The sequence below is a fragment of the Theobroma cacao genome, chromosome 1 (genome assembly GCF_000208745.1).
Source record: "Theobroma cacao cultivar B97-61/B2 chromosome 1, Criollo_cocoa_genome_V2, whole genome shotgun sequence".
Taxonomy (NCBI): domain Eukaryota; kingdom Viridiplantae; phylum Streptophyta; class Magnoliopsida; order Malvales; family Malvaceae; genus Theobroma; species Theobroma cacao.
In genome coordinates this window covers 29,453,420-29,474,880 of record NC_030850.1, presented here as the reverse complement: position 1 = coordinate 29,474,880, position 21,461 = coordinate 29,453,420, and the positions used below count along the sequence as shown (strand labels likewise).

Genomic DNA, 21,461 nt, shown 5'->3' with positions numbered 1-21,461 from the left:
ACCTTAACCATTGAAAAAGTTGAGGTTAAATCTTAGTCTTAAAAAAGTTGTTGTAAATGTTGTGCTTAAACCTAAAGAAAAATATTTTTATTAGTGGATTTAAAACCCTTAGTAAGATAAGGGTGAAAATGTAGGCAAAAAGGTTGAACTTCTATAAAATATTTGTGCAAGCTTTTTCCTTCTCTCAAACTCACTCTTTGTTGAAAACAAATTTTTTTTAAGAGTTTGTTATGTCACATAAGCCTCGAAAAGGTTTTATTAGCTTACAAATATTTATCATCTCAAAAATTGCAAAAGTTTTCAAAAATTTCAATTTGTCATCTCTTGAAATTTCACTCTAATTGAGCTTACTATACTAATAAAAATGATGAATAATTTTAATGGGCCTTTGATTGACTAGGCTTGCGGCTTTCTTGTGTAAGGTATAACCATAACAAATATTTGAATTTTGCATTAATGTTAATCCCTATTTTGCATACTTTTGAAGGTATTTAAAAAATTTGATAAAGTTTTATGAATTTTCATCAAATGATATAACTCAAGTGTCAACTAGCATGAGTTATACAATGAAACCAAAGGTTCATGTTGCCACTTCTGTGGGAACCTCCTTAGGGCCAAGATTCTTTCCTTTGGCTCCCCTTTTAAGTTATATCCATGAAAGCATTTAAAACAACTAATGTATCAATAAATTTTGTTACTTCTACATGGAAATTGTTTGTTTTTTTTAAGGAATGGAAAATGATTGTTACCATAAATTTGACACTTTAGTAAAAATTCAAGATATAAGATAGTAGTATAACCATTTGAAAACAATTTTAATGGACTTTTAAAATGGTCTTCCAATGTGTTTTCATATTTGGTATTTTATTTTCAATTTTTAAGAAGTAGAAACAAGTCCATACATAAAAAAAAATAAAAGCACAAATGGGAGTCTTTCAAATATAAAATCCAAATCAAATATACTTATTTTCTTGTAGATTGACTGGTTTATTTTATTTGTTTGTTTGTACTTATATTGTTTATCCTTTCCAAGAGAGAGAATAAAAATGATTCCGAGGGTAAAACAGACATGTAACAACTCATAATTTTCCTTCCCATGTGTCAAAAGAATAATAAAATGTCAAAATCGTAAATCGGGTCAACATGAGGCCCACCTTTTTTTTCCTCTAAAAATCACAGTAAAACAGAGGAGCACACAGTACATGTACGATTTTTAATATAACTGTGACAAAGTCTTTTCAGATCCGTGGGATTCTGCTTGTTCTCTCTCTCTCAACCTCTCCAGGGTCTCATTTTCATGGCGGTTTGATTTGAACCCAAAAAAAAAAAAACCCTACAAAAAATTAGTAGAAGCCAAAAAAAAAAGAACACACGATAAAAATTTACATGAAATCATCGTTCACCAGAAGAACAAGAAGAAGAAGGAAGAAGAAGAAGAAAAAGAAACTCTCACTCTCTCTTCAGATCTAACAATATCAGATCACTTCACTCTTATAAATTTCTAAAGGGCCAGCCTTTTTCCGGTAATTTTCCCACTCTCAAGCTTCTCCCGAGAAAATGACTGTCAAATTTTTGTTTTCTCTTAATTTACGGTTCAGGGTTCTTACTTTCCTGTCACTTCTCAAAGTTTTCCTTTTTTTTCATTGTTTTTACAGTTTGATGGTTGATGGTTGTGATCTACGAAGATCTTGTCTGATTCGAGGCAATAGAGTTGTGGGTTTTTATAATTACCATGATTTTCCTTTGAATCTACGAAGTTTCTGATGCAGTAATTTTAGACAAAAATCTAAATCACTTTGATTTTAGTATCATCTTGTTGGATCTGTGATGGCGAAGATCTTGAAGTTAAAGGTGTCGTTTTGGGTATGATTTTAGCCCTCAAAGTTGCACCTTTATTGTATTTCAGTGGTCTGTAGCGAGGATTTAGTGGATTTAGAAGTTGGGTTATCACAGGACCGAGTTGAATCGTTGAATTAGTGAATTTCGATTATCAAAAATAATAGAAGTATGGAGACTCTTGTTGTGGTGGCGCAGCATAGAAATCAGTATTGTAGCAGGGTGAAGCCACATGGGCCAGCCCGATTTGGGTCATCACCCTCTAGAAATTTCAGAGGGATTAACTGTAGGACTTTTGAATCTGGAGCAGGATTACTTCCTACCCCGTTTAAGTATAGCTCTACTCCTATCCGCAAAAGGGCATCTTCACCTCCTTCATCATCATCATCATCTTCTACATCATCTTCCTTAAAAACACCATCTCCTATTGCTGACGGAACACACTTGAAGACTACCAGGAAAAGCTCTCCTATTCCTATCAAAAACAACAAAACCCCTGGAAATGATAAGTCTTTTAATGAAGAGATCTCTGGGGAATGTTTCCTGTGCTCTGAGCTTTGGGCTGGACCTGCTTATTCCAATTCACCACCGCCTAGCTCTTTGCCAATACCCAAATTCTCGCTTCGTGCAAAGAGGACCGTGTCACTTGATTTGCCTACTTCTGACCCTGTTATTGATGTTCACCCAACTGCCAAGTCTGCACCTGCATCTCCCACCAGGGAGCTGAGCCCTTCTGTAGCAGAACTTTTTCGTAGTGCTGACTCTGCGACTAAGACTTTACGTCGCATTCTCAATCTTGAGAACACTGATGACTGAAAAGTGAAGGAGCATTTCAGCTCCTGTAAATAAGTTTACTGTGCAAATTGGAGTTAGTTTTAGGTTGTATATAGATTGAATAAAATGTTTGGTAGCATGGGTCAGTATGAATTTGTTTAGCTTTCTTCGGGAGGTGGTAGGAGAGAAAGTAATTGCAATGGTAGGTCGACAATCTCCAGATTTTGTGAGAGTTTGGTGCTGGTTATGAAAATTTTTGTTAACAAGATGCACAAGTTATGTGAAGTATGGGCTCTGTAAGCTTGGATGGAAGATGACTCGAGCTGTTAAGAAAGCTGGGAGCTTATCTTAGAATCAAAGATTGCCTGCTCTCTACTTTGTCATGAAATTGCACAGATAACTGCCTTTTTATCTCTTGGACTTAAAGGAAACTATGTACTTGTTAGTTGACAACTTACGATACCAAGTCCTTGGTGGTTGGTCTCAGTTCAGTTGTTGACTTTGAACTAATTTCTTCCTTTTGTATTAGGTACAATGTATATACTGTAGTCTGTAGAATCTCCACTAAATTGCTTCTGCAAATTCCTTAGGTTTCTGTTTTATTTTTTATCTCATTTTTATTTCCTTGGTCTCCAATCAGTGTCTTTAGTTTCTAATAGTCTAACTTTGATTACTTCCTTTGTTTCTTTTTTTAAACCTTGCCTCAAGTAGCCTGCCTACATGATCTTTTTTTCTGTTGCTACACTTTTCCTTTGTCCATCATTGCCTGAATTGGCTGCTTAACAATCAAATATCCCCAATATACACCTCTCTCTTTTAGTAAGGATTTCCCTCCTCTACACTCTGCAAGGGTGTTGTTCCTTCCTCACCATCTTTTTCCGTTTTTTAAAAGGGAAAAATGGGAAGGGGAAGTAAAGTGGTCACTTCTGCTTCTGAATCTTGTTAGGTTTGTCAGTGTTGCCATGCCCAGTTGCAAGTGTTGTTTGTGTCTTGTTCGTCCTAATGGGTAATGCCACTCTCTCACTGTAGTGTCCCTAGAGCCCATCTTTCTTGGAGATTGTTGACTGTGCCAAGCTACTTACAAGGTATTTTCTTTCCATGAAACTTACTTTAGATTATTATGTTAGTTTACTAGAAAGTCTTTGTTAACTGTTGCTAATAATCTGCTCTATATTTTTCTTCAGGGAGCTACTGGGATAAGTATTTTAGGAGGCTTTATTAAAGATGTTTTCGTGTTTAGATGTAGTCGCTAATGAAGTCTTGTAAGGCACCTGTCTCAGAAATGTTTGTTATCGGTTTCTTGCTTTTCAACGAGTTCTTGAAGCATTAGCTTTTGTAGTTTTGGACTTGGTTTTCTTTAAAGTGAAATGTTAATGTTCAGAGTTAAGGATGTTCTGTTAGGGGTGTTTTTCACTTGTATTTATGCATTATGCTGCTTAAGTATGTTGGAATACCAATCTATTGTAATGTTAAATTATCATAGTTGGCAAGTACTTTTGTCTTCAATCCTTCCTGGTAACTTGAGGACTTGAAATGCTCGGATTCTTTGTCAAAGTTTAAATGAGGGAGTGGAATATGGGTTTAGGCCCAAGTAAAGAATAAAATATATTAATCTATATATACATCAAGGCGATGCACCCTAAACCCGACTCCGACCGGACCTCTGATTTTCAAAAAACCAACGCGATCCTAATTCAGTTTCTGGATTTTTTAAATTTAAATATTTTTAACTTTTAATATTGTTTTTAGTCTCTTTATTTAAATTTATAAATAAAATATTTTTATTTTATGAAAAATAAAAAAATACAAAAATTAATAAATTGATTTCACTTTATTAATAGAAAATGAAGTTGAATTCAAAATATTAAAAGGTTCAAGCAAACATTATGGTTTAAATTGATTTCCATTCTCTCTTTTTAATTTTTTTATAGAATATTTTGACACTTTTAAGTTTTAATTGAAATTTTAGATGAGTATATTAATTTTTGAAATAGATATTTTGTTTCTAAATGCAACCATCGATAACGCATATTATGAAATGATTAAAATATTTTTTTTATTAATTTAAAAAATTATTATTATATTAAAAAAAAGTATTTATCGATGCTCTCCAAGAAGAGGGAGCACCAGATTGATGCTCCCAAAGTGAGGGAAGGGAGCACCAATCTCCCTTGAACTTTTTTTTAATTAATAAAAATTATATAATAGTAATTTTTAAAATTAATAAAAAATAAAATTATCATTTCAATATTATCATGTCATCAAAATAATAAAAATACTAACATTTCATTAACGACTAGACTTATATATGTAACGAAAGATATTTTTTTAAAACGGAATATCCATTTCAAAAAATAATGAATTTACTTAAAATTTCGATTAAAACTTAAAAGAGGTCAAGGTACTCTATTTTTTTTAATTATTCTTTGGAAGTGTAGTTGTGATATCTATCAGACATTTATACGAGTGATGTTCAGATTTATATAAAGTTTAATTTAATTATTGATAGCAACTTAAATTTAAATATTTTGGAGATTCACATAATGTAAAATTAAAATTGTTAAGAGAATGATATTTGAATTCAAGTCTTCATAGCTGGTATAAAAGCATATTAATGGGTATCTGATCTGGGAAGTGTTGTTCTCTTTATTCTCAAAATTGAAGAATAGAAGATAAGTCCGGCAAAGCTTTAGAAGCTATTCCTGCTGTGCTGAAAGGGTTGATAAATTCTAGTTCCTCGTTCTCTTCTTTATTCGGATATGGGATGCAAAGTGTGAAACGAGCGACTCAATGTCTTCAGTTTTGATGCATTGGCTTGCAAGGTTATGTCTAAATAATCGTTGACAGTGAATCCAAATGTTAAAGCGATTTCTTCTGAACCATTCAATACGGCAGAAGTTATTAGCGAGATATTGGCTTATGATGGGAGGAGTTATTGACTTTAGGATAAGGTAAATGCTACAGTAAGTCTAACCTTACTGTAAGATCAATTAATAAAATTTTTAAAAAATAATAAAAATTTGTATAACAGGTAAACAATATATATAATTCTTAAATTTATCCATTTTAAGATAACAACGGATAATTTTTAAATTTGTTTAGTTTATTTTAAAAGTTATTTAACTTTTAATTTTATTTTATTTTTTACTTTAAACTATAAGAATATTATTTTTTTAGAGGAAATTGTGAGAGATAATGTTTTTTTTTTTTGTAATTGAGGGAGGGGGATTCGAATCTTGCTCTTTAAGCAGGGGATAATGCACCAACTAATGAACCAAATGCTCGGGTGCTTGTGAGAGATAATGTTCCTCATAAGCCTAATTCAAAAATATCATTCATTATAATTTTAACTATTTTTAGTCAATTTTTGACATGACTTAACAACAATGCCTTTTAAACAATTTTAGACAAATTAAAATGATTTTAGTTTTTTCTATCTCGCCATCCAGACAAAAATTTCAAAATTAAATCTCGATTTCTCTCTCTAACTAAATATTATATATCTCATCATCCAGCTCTTTCTCGCAATCCTAAAGAGTAGAGATGACATCAAGCTTTTTTTTTTTTTTTGGATGGTCGATCTTCAAATTTTCAAGGTCGATAAACAACGATTTTGCTCTTTTATGGTGATTGCAGTCAGTATGATGAATGTGGTAACTAGATGCTTTCTAGTGAGGACTTGCTTCGAAACGTGTTTTGCAATGGAGATGCCTGTGTTGATGAGTTGGATCGGATTAGTTAAGATTATGGGCTCAGGGAGAAGGAGTAGCTAAAGCATGTTTGATGGGTTTTATAGTGGTTCACGATTTTGTTGTGTCTAGGATTGAGATGATTGTTAAGCATGTTTGCTAGAGATTTTGTTTCTTTTTATGGGATTTTGAGTTAAAATTATTCAAGGAATATTTTGTAAAGGGAATATATTTTGTTTTTGCATAAAGAGAGTGAGCAAGGCCCTCCCGATAAGGATATATTTTGTCTTATTTTAAAGGGTTATGGAGTTTTGTAACATCTTTTTTAATAAATGCACAATTTCATGACTTAGAAAAAAAAAGTATGTGCTTTAGTTCTTGGGTTTATTGGTTTATTCATAGAACCCCATAGTTGAAGAGTTGAAATTGATTAGATATATCTGTATATTAGAACACTGTATGACTTTGGTAACTTAAACTTAGCTGTGAGCTAGTAAATCAATTAGTTATTAGAGATTACATTACTGGTTTTTAGGTATTGTGTCATTGGTTTTTAAGTATTGCAAGACTAGTTTTTAGACATTATGTGACTAGTTTTTAAGCATTACGTGACTAGTTTTAGGCATTGTGTGATTGATTTTTAGACATTGCGTGATTGATTTTTAAGCATTGCCTAAGTCACACAATGCCTTACTAACCATTCACGCAATGCTTTACTAACAAGTCACGCAATGTCTATCAACTAGTCATGCAATGCCATATTAACTAGTCACGTAATACTTAAAAATTAGTCACGCAATACTTAAAAACTAGTCATACAATACCCAAAGTCAGTCACACAATACCTAAAAATTAGTAACGTAATGCTTAAAAACTAGTCACACAATACCCAAAAATCGATTACACAATGCCTAAAAACTACTAGAATTACTAAATTTTATTTAATAAGATCAACAATTTCAAACGATACACTATATTCCATTTAATAACATAATTAACGAAAATGCCTACTTGACAAAGAATGTTCAAAATGCTCAAAGATTTTTCTTCGTATATCAAAAATCATTCCAAAATGCTTAAAAATGCTCAAAATGTTCAAAGGTTTTTCTTTGTGTATTAAAAACTACTCTAAAATGCTCAAAATGTTTAAACGTTTTTCTTTCTGATAAGAAATACTCCAGAGATGAATGATCTGGCGAGGAAAGCTCAAAGAATATGAGTTGGTTTGAGGCACGAACCTAAACATACTTGACCCGTTAATAGATTTTGAGTTGAGGCGTGGAACTAAACAAATGCGTCAGTTTCATTAAGGGTAAATTTGTCCAAATATTAATTATCTTGGGTAAAAACAGTTAAAATTATGGGGAGACCTATTTTCAAAAACGCCTTATGCATTGGACCCATTTATAAAAAGAACTCTTTTTTTAATATTAATTGTATTTAATTAATTAATTTAATAAAAATTATTATTATCACTTGTTACGTTAACTCTCACACATTTATATTAAGATTTTAAATTTGGTTATTCCACTTTTTTAAGATTTTACGTCAATTCTTACAACTTTACCTTAATTCGTACAACTTTACATCAAGTCTTTTCAATAGTAACTTTCAACTATAATTATCGTTATCTTTATTATTCTTTGTTTAAAATAAAAATTTGAATATCGTTACATACTTTTAGTATGATAATATAAATATAAACGTTTGTTTTTCATTAAAATTAGATTTTTTTACTTAATTAACTTATCACGTTAATTCTAACACATTTACGTTAAGATTTAAAATTTACTTATTCCACCTTTATAGATTTTTACGTTAATTGTTATAGTTTTACGTCAAGACTTATTTATGTTAATTTTGAACTATAATTATTTTTATTATTATTATTTTTTATTTAAAAATTAAAATTTATATATCGTTAAACACTTTTAACTTGAGAATATAAATTTAAATGTTTATTTTTCACTAAAATTAGATTTTTTTTTACTTAATTGACTTGTTACATTAACTCTTACACATTTACGTTTAGATTTAAAATTTAGTTATTCCACATTTATGGGTTGTTACGTCAATTGTTACAGTTTTATGTCAAGACTTATTTATGTCAATTTTGAACTATAATTATTTTTATCCTTATTATTATTTATTTAAAAATTAAAATTTATATATCGTTAAACACTTTTAGTTTGAGAATATAAATTTAATTATTTGTTTTTCACTAAAATTATATTTTTTTACTTAATTAGCTTGTTACGTTAATTCTCACACATTTACGTTAAGATTTAAAATTTAATTATTCCATTTTTATAAGATTTTATGTCAATTCTTATAACTTCACGTCAAGCCTTTTTAATAGTAACTTTTAACTATGATTACTGTTATCTTTATTATTCTTTATTTAAAAATTAAAATTTTTATATCATTAAACACTTTTATTTCGAGAATATAAATTTAAATGTTTGTTTTTCACTAAAATTAGATTTTTTTTACTTAATTGACTTGTTATGTCAGCTTTCACACATTTACGTTAAGATTTAAAATTTAGTTATTCCACATTCATAAGTTTTTATGTCAATTGTTACAGTTTTACATCAAGGCTTATCTTTGTTAATTTTAAACTATAATTATTTTTATCTTTATTATTCTTTATTTAAAAATTAAAATTTGTATATTATTAAACACATTTAGCCTGAGAATATAAATTTAAATATTTATTTTTTACTAAAATTATATTTTTTACTTAATTGACTTGTTACGTTAACTCTCACACGTTTATATTAAAATTTACAATTTAGTTATTCCACCTTTATAAGTTTTACGTCAAGGCTTATCTATATCAATTTTGACATATAATTATTTTTATCTTTATTATTTTTATTTAAAAATTAAAATTTTTATATCGTTAAATACTTTTATTTTGACAATATAAATTTAAATATTTGTTTTTCAATAAAATTAGATTTTTTTACTTAATTGACTTGTTATGTTAACTCTCACATATTTATTTTAAGATTTAAAATTTAATTATTCCACATTTATAAGGTTTTACGTCAATTCTTACAGTTTTACGTCAAAGTTTTTCTATGTCCATTTTGAACTATAATTATTTTTATACTTATTATTCTTTATTTAAAAATTAAAATTTGTATATCATTAAACACTTTTAGTCTGAGCATATAAATTTAAATATTTATTTTTCACTAAAATTATATTTTTTTACTTAATTGATTTGTTAAGTTAATTCTCACACGTTTATGTTAAAATTTAAAATTTAGTTATTCTACCTTTATAAGTTTTTACGTTAATTCTTACAATTTTACGTCAAGGCTTTTTTATATCAATTTTGAACTATAATTATTTTTATCCTTATTATTCTTTATTTAAAAATAAAAATCTAAATATCATTACATACTTTTAGCTTGATAATATAAATATAAATATTTATTTTTTATTAAAATTAAATTTTTTTACTTAATTAACTTATTACATTAACTTTTAAATATTTAGGTTAAAATTTAAAATTTAGTTATTTCACTTTTATAAGTTTTTACATCAATTCTTATAATTTTACGTCAATGCTTATCTATGTCAATTTTGAATTATAATTTTTTTCATTATTATTCTTTATTTAAAAATTAAAATTTATATATTGTTAACCACTTTTAGCTCGAAAATATAAATTTAAATATTTTTTTTCACTAAAATTAAATTTTTTTACTTAATTGACTTATTATGTTAACTCTCACACATTTACGTTAAGATTTAAAATTTAGTTATTTCATCTTTATAAGCTTTTACCAGTTTTATCTCAAACTTAAAAATTAAAATTTGTATATCGTTAAATACTTTTAGTCTGAGAATATAAATTTAAATATTTATATTTCATTAAAATTAGATTTTTTTTTTACTTAATTGACATGTTACTTTAATTTTCACATATTTACGTTAACATTTAAAATTTAGTTATTCCACTTTTATAAGTTTTTACATCAATTCTTACAGTTTAACGTCAAGGCTTTTCTATGTCAATTTTGAACTATAATTATTTTTATCCTTATTATTCTTTATTTAAAAATTAAAATTTGTATATTGTTAAACACTTTTAATCTGAGAATATAAATTTAAATGTTTGTTTTTCATTAAAATTAGATTTTTTTGCTTAATTGACTGGTTACGTTAACTCTCACACATTTACGTTAAGATTTAAAATTTAGTTATTCTACCTTTATAAGTTTTTACGTCAATTGTTACAATTTTACGTCAAGACTTATTTATGTCAATTTTGAACTATAATTATTTTTATTATTATTATTTTTATTTAAAAATTAAAATTTGTATATAGTTAAACACTTTTAGTCTGAAAATATAAATTTAAATATTTACTTTTCATTAAAATTAGATGACTTGTTACGTTAACTCATACACATTTACGTTAAAATTTTAAATTTAGTTATTTTACTTTTACGAGTTTTTATGTCAATTTTTATTACTTTATATTAAGGATTTTTAATCATAACTTTCAAAAACTTTATGTCTAAGTTTTTTAGTGACAACTTCAAATTACATGTGTTTTTATTTTTATTATTATACATTTTTAATTTTGACTTTTGATTTATTATAGTGATAATCCTATTTATAATATGAAATTTCAGCCATTGAATAAAAGCAATGCAAATAAATGATTTCTATTAATAAAGTATAAAAAGAGTCTATCAAAGAAAGAATTTTTAGTTTACCAGTTGAATTTGTTTATCAATTTTTTTATGAGTTTTAAATCAATAGCTGTAATTTAATTTCATAGATCAGATGATCTTTATTATTAATAATCTTATAGTAAAGTAAAAAATGATGACCTTACTATAGAATTTGCCGAAGGATGATGTTAATGTGCTTCCAAATCCTGTTTCTTAAGCTCAAAAACGGTGTGTCTGAATGCAAGAACACGTTCCCATGGCTTCCTGATTTTAAATTTACAAACAGGGGCTCTAAAAATCATTGTCCTTATTGCTGTCATCTCATCTCTTCTGGTGTCAACTAGCCAGTTACCCGGGAATGATAATGGGGTTTGCTGCTTGCTCCCCCAGTCCCCACCAAGGTTTTTTATTTTATTTTATCTGGCCAATCACAGATTTTGGTTCAATTTCAGTATACTTGCAAATAACATGAAAAAGGAAAAGAGTGAAGGGATCATCAGCTGATATAAAGGTCGAAGTCCATACGTGTCAATCTACTAATTGTGATGCATAATATGTGACAAGGCATGTGCAGATTGATAAACACTAATGCTCGTATAACGAATCGGGCCATCTTCAATCACTTTGAGAATTAGTGCTTAGCTTGTCTTTGCTTCGCCTGGCTGACTGGACTGCAAAATTGATTTTCCGGACTTTGGCCCTTTCTCTTACACCTCGGATAGTTTCAATTTTGATAGTTCAAACCCAGATGTGGAGGCATATTACCATGACTGTTATGTTACTTTTTTTTTCTATAATAAAGTGAGAATTTATATTATTTTAATTTTTTTATAAAAAATAGATTAAATTTATTTGATTTTGATAAAATAATAATACTATAGTTATGATTTAATAAAGTGTATTAGATTTCGCACTCAAGCATTTAGTTTATTGATTAGTGTATGATCTCTTTGTAAAAAAGAGCAACATTCGAATTTTCCTTCTCTAAATATATGTATAAGTGTATTAGAGTTCAATATTAAATGTGAGTTTAAGTGTAAGCTTATATAAAAAAATCTTAAGTCTTATAACGGATAAGATTAATTAAGGAATCATTATGTAAAAGAAATGGTAGGTCTCTTCTTTTGTCTATACAAAAATATTAAGATTCTCATTTATTAGAGAATTAATAGATCAAGGAATAAGAAAATATTAATACACTTAGAGCCTGTTTGGTCTAACTTTTTTTTAACTTAAAAGGTATTATGAAGCTCTTATGAAAAATAATAGCTTTTAAAATTAAGCTAAAGTTATTTGGTAAATTTCTTTTTATAAGTTTTTTTTATAAGTTATAATTTTAGTTAAAATTATCGTAGAAGGTATTTCTTTTTTTTTTTGAGAGGGTAATATTGTAATTATTTTTAATAAATGAGGATATTTTTTAAATAAAAATAAAAATTCTCTTATATTTTTAAAAGAAGAGAAGAAAAAGCTCCTCCTTAAAACTTTTTTTTAAGCTCTTTTTTTTTTTTAATTTTGTTTTTTTTTAAAAAAAAATTACTTTTTTTTTAAGAGCTTATCAAAAAATTATATTTGGCTTAACTTTTGCTTTTAAGAAGTAGATAAGTTGAAAAAAAGTTAGGCCAAACATGCACTTAATCTCAACAATTAATATGATCAATATTGATTTCATTATCAAATCATATACTAAAATCATACACAATTAATAAGAAGAAATGGTACATTCAATTCCTGCATGCATTATAAATCTACAAACTATCAAATAACTAAAATCTAGCTGGTTCTTTTCTTTATAGCAACTTATTCTTTTATGGATGAATGAATAAATTCAATTATTCAAGAAAGAATACAAGTGATAAAAGACGAGAAAAATATCTTGGTGGAATTTGTGAAGTGAGGATAGAACTAGGTTGGCAGAGTCTGATGATAAAAATTAAGCAAGCTGTTTGGCAATTTTCTGGGATAAACAAATCATATATAGATTGCAGAAAAGCGAGCTTCTGTCAATTATACTTCTCTGGTGCCTTTTTTTTTTTTTTCTTTCTTGATAGTTATGTTAGAGTTTCTCAAAGCAATGCATTGTTACCATCAAGTTGCATTTCCAGCCATTTGATTATCGTAACATCATTTTTGTAAATGATTCACATGCATTGTTCATCTTTTTCAGAAAACCTAAGCATTCCTGCATAATTTGGTTTTGATTAAGAGCAGGTTGATAGGTCGTTGAGTGATGGATGGAATTTACTATTCTATGTTATTGTTGCTTTTTGATCCAGCTCCTCTAGAACTTCTCTAATCATGGTTATGGTAGTACCTAACCCTGTTAAAAGGTAGAAATTCACACAACAATCACTGGATTTTACCAAATTTGCTACTGCTTTGAACGAGTCTTATCTAGGCTCATTCATATAGGAACTGAAGGTTGCTTTCTCTTCATTCGCCTAATACAAATGATCATTGCTATCACTGTTCTCACCATTGTTGTCATCATTATTATATTTCCTTTCTTTGAGAAAGGTTGGGATAAGAGGGACCTGGCAATGATGTGGGTAGATAATTCACGTTGAAAAGCTTCTTTGTTACATTTTGAATATTTGGACTTATCTGTGCACAAGGGATCAAAGTTCCCAACTACTACTAATAGTTAATTGGTCCACTCCTGTAAGCATTGATCTAGAACGAGAGTCGAGTTTGGATCTATCTCATTGAAAATGTCAGTTTCATATATCAAACGTCCATAATATAATATTTCCTTAAGATGTTTCTTTCTCAACCCATACAGACAACGATGGGTATGATCACCAGAAAAGTGATAAGAAACAGAATGGTATGAGAATCTTCATCAGCGAAATAATTGGTTCCCCTGTTTAAATTATTTATGTATGATGATTGATGTAATTTTTCTTAAAAAAAAAACACAAAAAGATAAGGCAAGTTTTCAATCATGGATCAACACAAAGGGAAAAAAGCCCATTGGCAATCATTTAAACAAAATTAATTTAAGCCCACATTATCTCATCCTCTCTTATCTCTATCTGCAGGGGAGAGGGTTAAATAAAAAAAAAAAAGAAAGAAAACTAAACACTACAAAGAAAAAGAAGTAAAATTAACTAGCAATGTTTGGCTTATAGAATCAATCATTCGCAACAGAAAACAATTTCTCCAAGCAGTAATGGAAATCTTAATTCTCCTCTCCATCCAGGAGCATTTCTTGATAGCGGCACTCCTGACTGCAAAAGGCTTTCTCACCTCTGCATTACAGTGTAAACAATTATCAGATTACGCTTTTAAACCTAAAACAATCCAGTTTTATCAGATAGAAAAAAGGAAAAAAAGGAAACGAACCTGTACATGTATATGTCAATTTTCTGTTCAAGATTCTTCTTGCATGTGTGACAAAAGCTCAGGAAACTCTCTGGTGCCGACTTGGGCTTATCCGGTAGAGTGCAATAGCTCTCTACAACGCAATTATCAAATATATGGGTGGTTTTAGGATTAGGCCCGTGAGATATCACGCATGTATAGTCCTCAGACAGCTCCATTTCCCTAACAGGAAGACATCCAGTGAACACCCGAGGAGAATCCTTTACATGGATACCAGAATCGGGAGAACCAAATGGTGATGATAAATGTGAATTCCTGTTCTTGATTCCAAAATAAGTTGGAGATATTGGAGAAGTAGTTGGAGAACGTAAAGATGATGGCAGTGGAGGAATCTGAACTCTGAGCTTGGCTCCAAACAAAACCATTTTGTTACTTGTCTCGCTAGAACTCTTATCCTCAATTGGTGTATCGTTGAGTGTATCGACTATAGCAAGACCAATTCCTTTTGAGTCTAATTTTTCAGGTAAGTGCTGCTGTTTGTTATTAGGTGAGAAAACTCTTGGGGATTTTGGCTGGTTGACATCAAAACCAAAGGGACTACCGAAAGGAAATAATGGTTTGTTATCAAGGATTGAAGTAGGACTCTTGACAGCTTCAGTATCGGGGAGACCCTTTGTGGTGAAAGCTTTAAATCTTGGAGAACCAAAGAAAGATGGGATTGGTCTAGTGTAATTCTGGGCAGGGGTTGATTGAGAGCTGTGATCAGCCATTAGAGCTTGCTTGCTGGTCACTGCTCTGGACCTATTCCTCAGCATAACTACCTCTTATCAGAAGTATATCAGCCCCCAGAAATTATAATATTAAACAACTACCATGAAAGAAATATAAAAAAAGGAATCAGATTAATTAGGCACAAGGAACATGAAATTGAAAGGGAAGAGATGGAAAGTCAGAAAAGAAATGAACTCACTTGGAAATGATTAATGTCACACCACCTTGAATTGCTGCTTGCGCTAGTCGCAGAAACCACTTTTAGCTGTTCAAAAGTAGGTAACAGAGAATAGAAAAAGGAAAACAAGTTCTCTGTTTTTCTGCTGAAACTCTACCTGGAAATCCCTCTCAAGCCCTTACACACAAATCCAAGCAAGAATTTTTATTTCTTAAAAAGAAACGCACACTCTGGGAAATTGGAATGCTTCCTAAATCTCTGTAGCCTCCATGACAGAACAGTATAAAAGAAACAAAACAACAAAAAAATTGGGTTTCCCTGTTTCTCTCGTCTTTTGTCCTAGTTTCTTCGATTAGCTGCTTCAACAAGGACAAGAATCGATACCCATCATAATAACCCGCATTCAAAGCACATGATCCAGAGCAGGCACAAACAACTGCTCTGCCATTCTTTTAACTGCAAAAAAATTGTATCTATGTATACTCGTGGGTGTTTCAGGAAAATATGGTAACAGATGTTTGCTACTCCCTATGAAAAGAGAACCATCATCACCATCCAGTAAAAGAAATATTGAAAGATAAGCCTCAATCTTTTTCTCTCTCTGATGCCTGAACTTTTACTTTCTGTTAGTGGGCTCTCATTCTTGACATCGATTTCACTCTGCCAACCTCTTCTTTATTCAGTTTATTCAGCCCTGCAAAATCGCCAGGAATTGGCAAAACTTTGCAAGAGAGAGAGGGAGAGAAAAGGTCAAGAGGCAAAAGAAGAAAAAAAAGCTTTAGCTTAAAATGGTGGAGCTTGGTTTTTGGGTGTGCCTTTTAAAGAGAGGGAGAGGGAGAGAGAGAAGCGTATGCATGAGAATTAGTGGTTTTTGCGGTAAAAGCCTGAAAACGTCCAGCGACAATTTCCTTTTTTTCTTTTTTTTTCTTTTCAATTCCCTTTTTTCCATTCTATAAAAAACTGAAGTGAGTTTTGTCCTTTAGTGGACAGAGTTTCAGAGTCCAGATTTTAATGGTATTTTGTCCTGACTTTCTTGCTCTGTTGTCAATCTTTCACCGAATTCTGCAGGGTTTCTGAATTCGGAAATAAACGCACGCACTCGAAGGAAATGATTATGATGTCACAGCTGAGCGGTAAATAGCTTTTCCTTCTCAGTTTTTCTGTTTTTTTCTTTTAAAAATTTACAACACTCGCTTTACCACCCCAAAACTGAATACTCTTTTTATCTTCAATCAAATTCATTAGCTACGGTTGTCATGTCAAAGACAAGCCAACGTCTTTTTTACCAATGAAGCGAAGTCAACAACGCCTGATATTTGCGATGGTTTAGTCCAATTCCACCTGCTGATGAAAAGGATGAGAAGCCTTTCTCAATAATAGTGATGATGTAACCAGAGAGTGATATTGGGCCATTTTAATTTTTATTCAATTACTGCAAAATGGCGGGGGATTAATATCTTGTAATTGTAAATGTCATTTGACTGTTAAAAAACTAAGAACTCTCATTTATAACACAAATGAGCTAGCAGAGTTTAGCAATAAAATAGAGTCCCGTATGGTTTTATTGCATTGAGATATTGCTTTTATATACCAAAAACAAACAGTTTTTAACACTTAAAATGTACAAATTAAACGGAAGGTTGGCCTTGGGGATAGAGGCTATATGGTTAAGGTAGAATAAGAGCATTCCAATTTTGTGTTTTGCATGTCATCGTAATTTCCCTTTAACCTTTTCCTTCTGATCTACTCTAATCTCGCCCTGTGTTCCTAAGAATGAAGTTGAGAGAATAATCACTCGCGCTCTTCCTCGTCTTTGTCTAAACTCTCAGGCCAATTAACACAGGCTACTGTTGCTGCGGAGGACAGAAATGGGACCTGAAAACTGCATGCACTATGTTTAAACGTGTAATTGAAAAGGTATTTGAAGTGCATGTGTCTTTGTCCTCAAAGCATTCATTGATGGGTCCAAAGTAAGGGTGGGAGACCAAGGGTAACTTTATTCTTGCATATAATCTTCATAATAATAATAAAAATGATGCTTTTATCTAACTCTCTTTCCAAACAAGCTTAGGCTTGGATAAGGATGAAAGGCTTCAATACAGCGCTTAAATGCAATTGATTACTAGCCAGTGTTGTTTAACAAACAAAATTCTGTATTTGAATACCTGAAGACATAGGCTTTCAAGACCTGGAATGAGACAAGGATAGGATGGTCCTTCAATCAAACGCCAATAATTAGCGAGGGACGGTGATTACCATTTAAAGCTATTAAATTTTCCAGACAAGTAAGTCATGGAAACAAAACAAATGTTATACTACCAGTAAGCAAAGTACATAAACATACATGTCTCCTTGGAATTCATTTCTCCTGCAAACAGGATTGCTATCATCGTTTTTCTTATTCCCAGTCACTTCATTCCTGTAGGATAAGAAACTTGTTAGGCTGGGAAACATTCTTAAATGCGCTGCTAATTACTTCAAAAGCCTCCATCTTCATGTTCAACTTCCACATATAAAGAGTAATTCAACAATTACAAGAAATCATAATTATATCTAGAAGATTTGATTTAACAACTCAAAGAAGATAATAACCACTTTATTTCTTGAGCATGACAAATGTCAATTTCCCAGAGCAAAATCAAAACAAATTTATTTACAAACAAAAACAAATATAAGTTATATAACTCTAGGGTAATCAATTTTTATGTGTGCGTGTCTTATTTGTCATTTTAAATTACACATAAGAAGTAAACAGGTAATTTTTATTTATTCCACAAATTCTATTTCGTCCTTTTCTAAATTTGAATACGTAATGTTTTAAGTTGGAATTTTAAACTCTATCTGTCGAAATGCTCTCTTGAACACCAACGTTATCGAATTTCATTAAATAAAACTTACATTCAATTTACAATGTAGTAAAATCAATGCATTAATAAATATGACATTATATATATATATATATATATATTATTTATTATTTATATCAAAGGGCGGTAATACAGTCTTTTGACTGTACGGGGCACTCGAAACAAACAACTTGACAGATGGTGACCAATGGCAAGCCTTATGACCCCCTTGACACGAAAAACAAATCCAAAGCAAAAGCATGACGTGCACAAGGAAACAACCAAACACTTAGGCCCACAATTTCATCAATCATCATCCAAGAAAAATAACTTAGGTCCACCAATTATGTGTGCGTATTTCTGATGGGGGGTGGGGTCCGTTAGTGGAGGTGCTGGGCCCTTTGAAAGGAACGGTAGGAAGATGAGGATAATAACACTCAGCAGGGTCTTTTGCAGTTTTCTGCGGAGAGACGCAAACTCACTGCCGTTTTTATATTTTTTGTCACGTCAATTTAATCGACAGTGGGACCACAGTTGGGCCCCACTTAAAGGCTGACCCAACCTTGGGCCCATTTTCTATGGGCAGATGGGTAATGCTTGGCCGAAGTCTCTGTTTTCTGAATTACAAAGAAAGCAGTAGTACTAAATAATTAAATAAATAAAACAAAAAGAAGAGGGGAGAAAGAAAACAAATACACAAATTGTTTTCTTGTTTGTTTCTTTCTAGTGTTGTACTTACCGACTTAAAGACTCGATATACTCTAGGCTACAATGCATAAATATTATTTGAAGTCATGTAATCTCACCGTTCAGATGTTGCGTTTTATTTATGGAGATGAAAGTCTTGGTAGGGGATTAATTATAAGATTATACAGAGGAACTTTTTATTTATTCAAGTAATAACCTATTTAATGTTTTTAAAGATAAAATTTGACAATAATTCAATTGGAAAATCTGAATTCCCCAAAAGATATTTGTGGGGCTTAGCACAGAATTACTCTTTATATTAAAAGCTTGACAATAAAAACTACATCTCTATTTGATTTTGGGGCCTTTATGTTTAGAAAATGATTAAGTTTACCATGATTACCTTGAGAAGGGTCATTAAATGAGAGGACTTTTGATAAGATAGAAAGGAAAAAAAAATAGTTAACAAAAGTTGTTATATAGCACACAATGAATCATTATAAAGTGTTAGGTGTCATGCACTCACTTATGTAATTACTTATTAAAATTCAGCAGTGGTTAAGTTAATATTCGAAAGAAAAATAAAGGCACTTCTTCTATACAAGTTGCTTACATTTTTACAATGAACCATATGCATACATGCGGATGAAGTTTGTTTGACCCCAGATCGGGTATCTTGGTTTAGGAAGTACAATGTTGGAGGTTTTTTGTTTGTCTTCTTTGGTAGAGTTTGAGAAAGAAATGCTCACCTTTCTTGAGTGGTTTGTACTTTGAACCAAAACTCAATCTTAAGGAATTTTTACTTTTACTATTATTATTATTATCATGACTTCAACTATTTTTACTTTTGATTGACCAAAAAGTTTGAGAAAGGCAAAACACTGTTATTTAGGCAGACAAAAGTAAAGATTACCTACATTCCTTGGCACTATCCCAAAATTCTGTAAGCCCACTCAACCAACATATATATATTTTGATGGTTAAAGAGGATTGCTACAGGGGTGGTACCCTTTATTCCTGCAGGAACTTTAATAGAGATGGAGCATCTGTCCTGCTAATCTAAACATCTTACCAAAAATAAAAAAAAAATAAAAGAAGGCTTCCCATGTCCCTTTAGAGCATCATTTGAGTGTGCTAATTGTCACAAAGATGCCTGGTTTAGCCACCTAGCCATAATTCATCTCTTCATCTCTCCTTCAGTCAATTGTATTTTAACCTTAGGTTTTTCAGATTCCAAATTCTCTTCAATTTTAATAACTTTTCAAATATATATGTATTATATTATTTAAGATTCAACGATTCCAAAAAAATTTGGAAACTAGGATAATGATAAAATAAGAAGGAAGGATTATCCTTGGCATTTTTCCTTTTGATGATTAGAGAGTTACAGAAGCATGGTGCTTTTCCTTGAAGAAACTCAAAAGTCTCTCTCAGTGTGTGGTTGGTGACACCATGAAAACCTAATTTTCTTCGATGCATATCACTAGCCTTATCTACTCCATGAATTTCTGTCACAGGCACGTCCCTTTCGATCAAACCCCAATTATCCAAAGACCTAGATGGCATGATTCTACTTGTCGGCGGTGCCACGTGGCGATACGCGCAATAGGAAGGAGAGTAAAAAGGACCACTCCTCTTCACGGAAGTTGTCGTTCGTCAGATGCTTCCCCCGTCTCAGCTAAAGTGGTAGAGCCTTTTCTCTCTCTCCCCAAATAAGTTTTAGTGTATGCAACAATGAGTTTTTATTTCGGAAGATTGGGAGATATAATTTGTTTGTTGGCTGATCAGGCTTTTGATTGTTCACTCATACGAGAAGACTGAAGAGAGATGGTGACGGTGGTGTAGGCGCAAGGGGCCCTTCAATCCAGTGGATTGTTCTTAATTTGTGTAGCCAAAGACAAATTTAAAAAATCTTTTTGTTTAAGTGTCTGTGGTGATTGGTTGCCTTCCCGAAACTGAAGTGCCAAGTTGAAGGTTTTAGCTTCGGCCTTAGCCTTACGGCCCAGACCCCAGAGTTGGTTGTGAACTTGTGGTATAATGTTGCATTGAGACAAATTGTCTTTTTGACAAAGGAAGGAAAACAAGAAAAGTTATACCAGCAAAACGTCGTATCGATTGATGTTATATGGGGTTCAAAGACATGTAACTAGACTTTAGCATGATCTAAAATGGACCCAAAATGAAATGGTGAACGTGATAATGACGTTTATCCCAGCTAGTATCTACCCTAAGGTCATGTTTGGTAGGTAAAATGGCTAAGTTATTCTTCCTCTATTCTTTACAAAATTTTATCTCCTTGTTTGGTTTATTTTTGGAGAAAGAATAATCATTTTAAAAGGATTGGTTATTCTTTAAAATTAGGCAAAAACTTGAAATAGATAATACCATCATCTCTCATGGTATTAGCTATTTCATACTTATAAAAATAAAATTTATACATTTTGGACTAAAATGTTATTATTTATTTTTAAAAATTACAAATTTAAATTTATAAAATTAATATTTTTAAACTAAAAATTAAAATATTTTTAATATTTTAAAATTATAAAAATTTATTAATTAATCAAAATATTATTTAATCAATAAATTAAAAATTTATTAATTATTAAAAAAGAAAAAAAAAAAAAAAAAAAAAAAAAAAAAAAAAAAAAAAAAAAAA

The 21,461-nt window shown here is 30.6% G+C and overlaps 2 protein-coding genes across 2 annotated transcripts; one reads left to right on the top strand and one right to left on the bottom strand.

The window, feature by feature from the left end:
• Positions 1,201-4,116, top strand: LOC18613318. The gene is made up of 3 exons (XM_018114060.1): positions 1,201-1,523; positions 1,656-3,695; positions 3,795-4,116. The coding sequence occupies exon 2, from the start codon at positions 2,008-2,010 to the stop codon at positions 2,650-2,652; it is 645 nt and encodes a 214-aa protein (XP_017969549.1). The 5' UTR covers positions 1,201-1,523; positions 1,656-2,007; the 3' UTR covers positions 2,653-3,695; positions 3,795-4,116.
• LOC18613315 (protein MARD1) lies at positions 13,942-16,057 on the bottom strand. The gene is made up of 3 exons (XM_007050494.2): positions 15,291-16,057; positions 14,342-15,188; positions 13,942-14,247 (listed from the first exon to the last, which is right to left on the bottom strand). Exons 2-3 carry the CDS (start codon positions 15,133-15,135, stop codon positions 14,178-14,180), a joined length of 864 nt encoding a protein of 287 aa, XP_007050556.2. The 5' UTR covers positions 15,136-15,188; positions 15,291-16,057; the 3' UTR covers positions 13,942-14,177.

What these genes read in the sequence shown, in the direction of transcription:
- LOC18613318 (XM_018114060.1), top strand. Translation starts at nt 2,008, where the DNA reads ATGGAGACTCTTGTTGTGGTGGCGCAGCATAGAAATCAGTATTGTAGC.
- LOC18613315 (XM_007050494.2), bottom strand. Translation starts at nt 15,135, where the DNA reads ATGCTGAGGAATAGGTCCAGAGCAGTGACCAGCAAGCAAGCTCTAATG. An exon ending in ATTGACATATACATGTACAG is followed by an intron (nt 14,248 to 14,341) that starts GTTCGTTTCCTT and finishes ACTGTAATGCAG; the next exon opens with AGGTGAGAAAGCCTTTTGCA.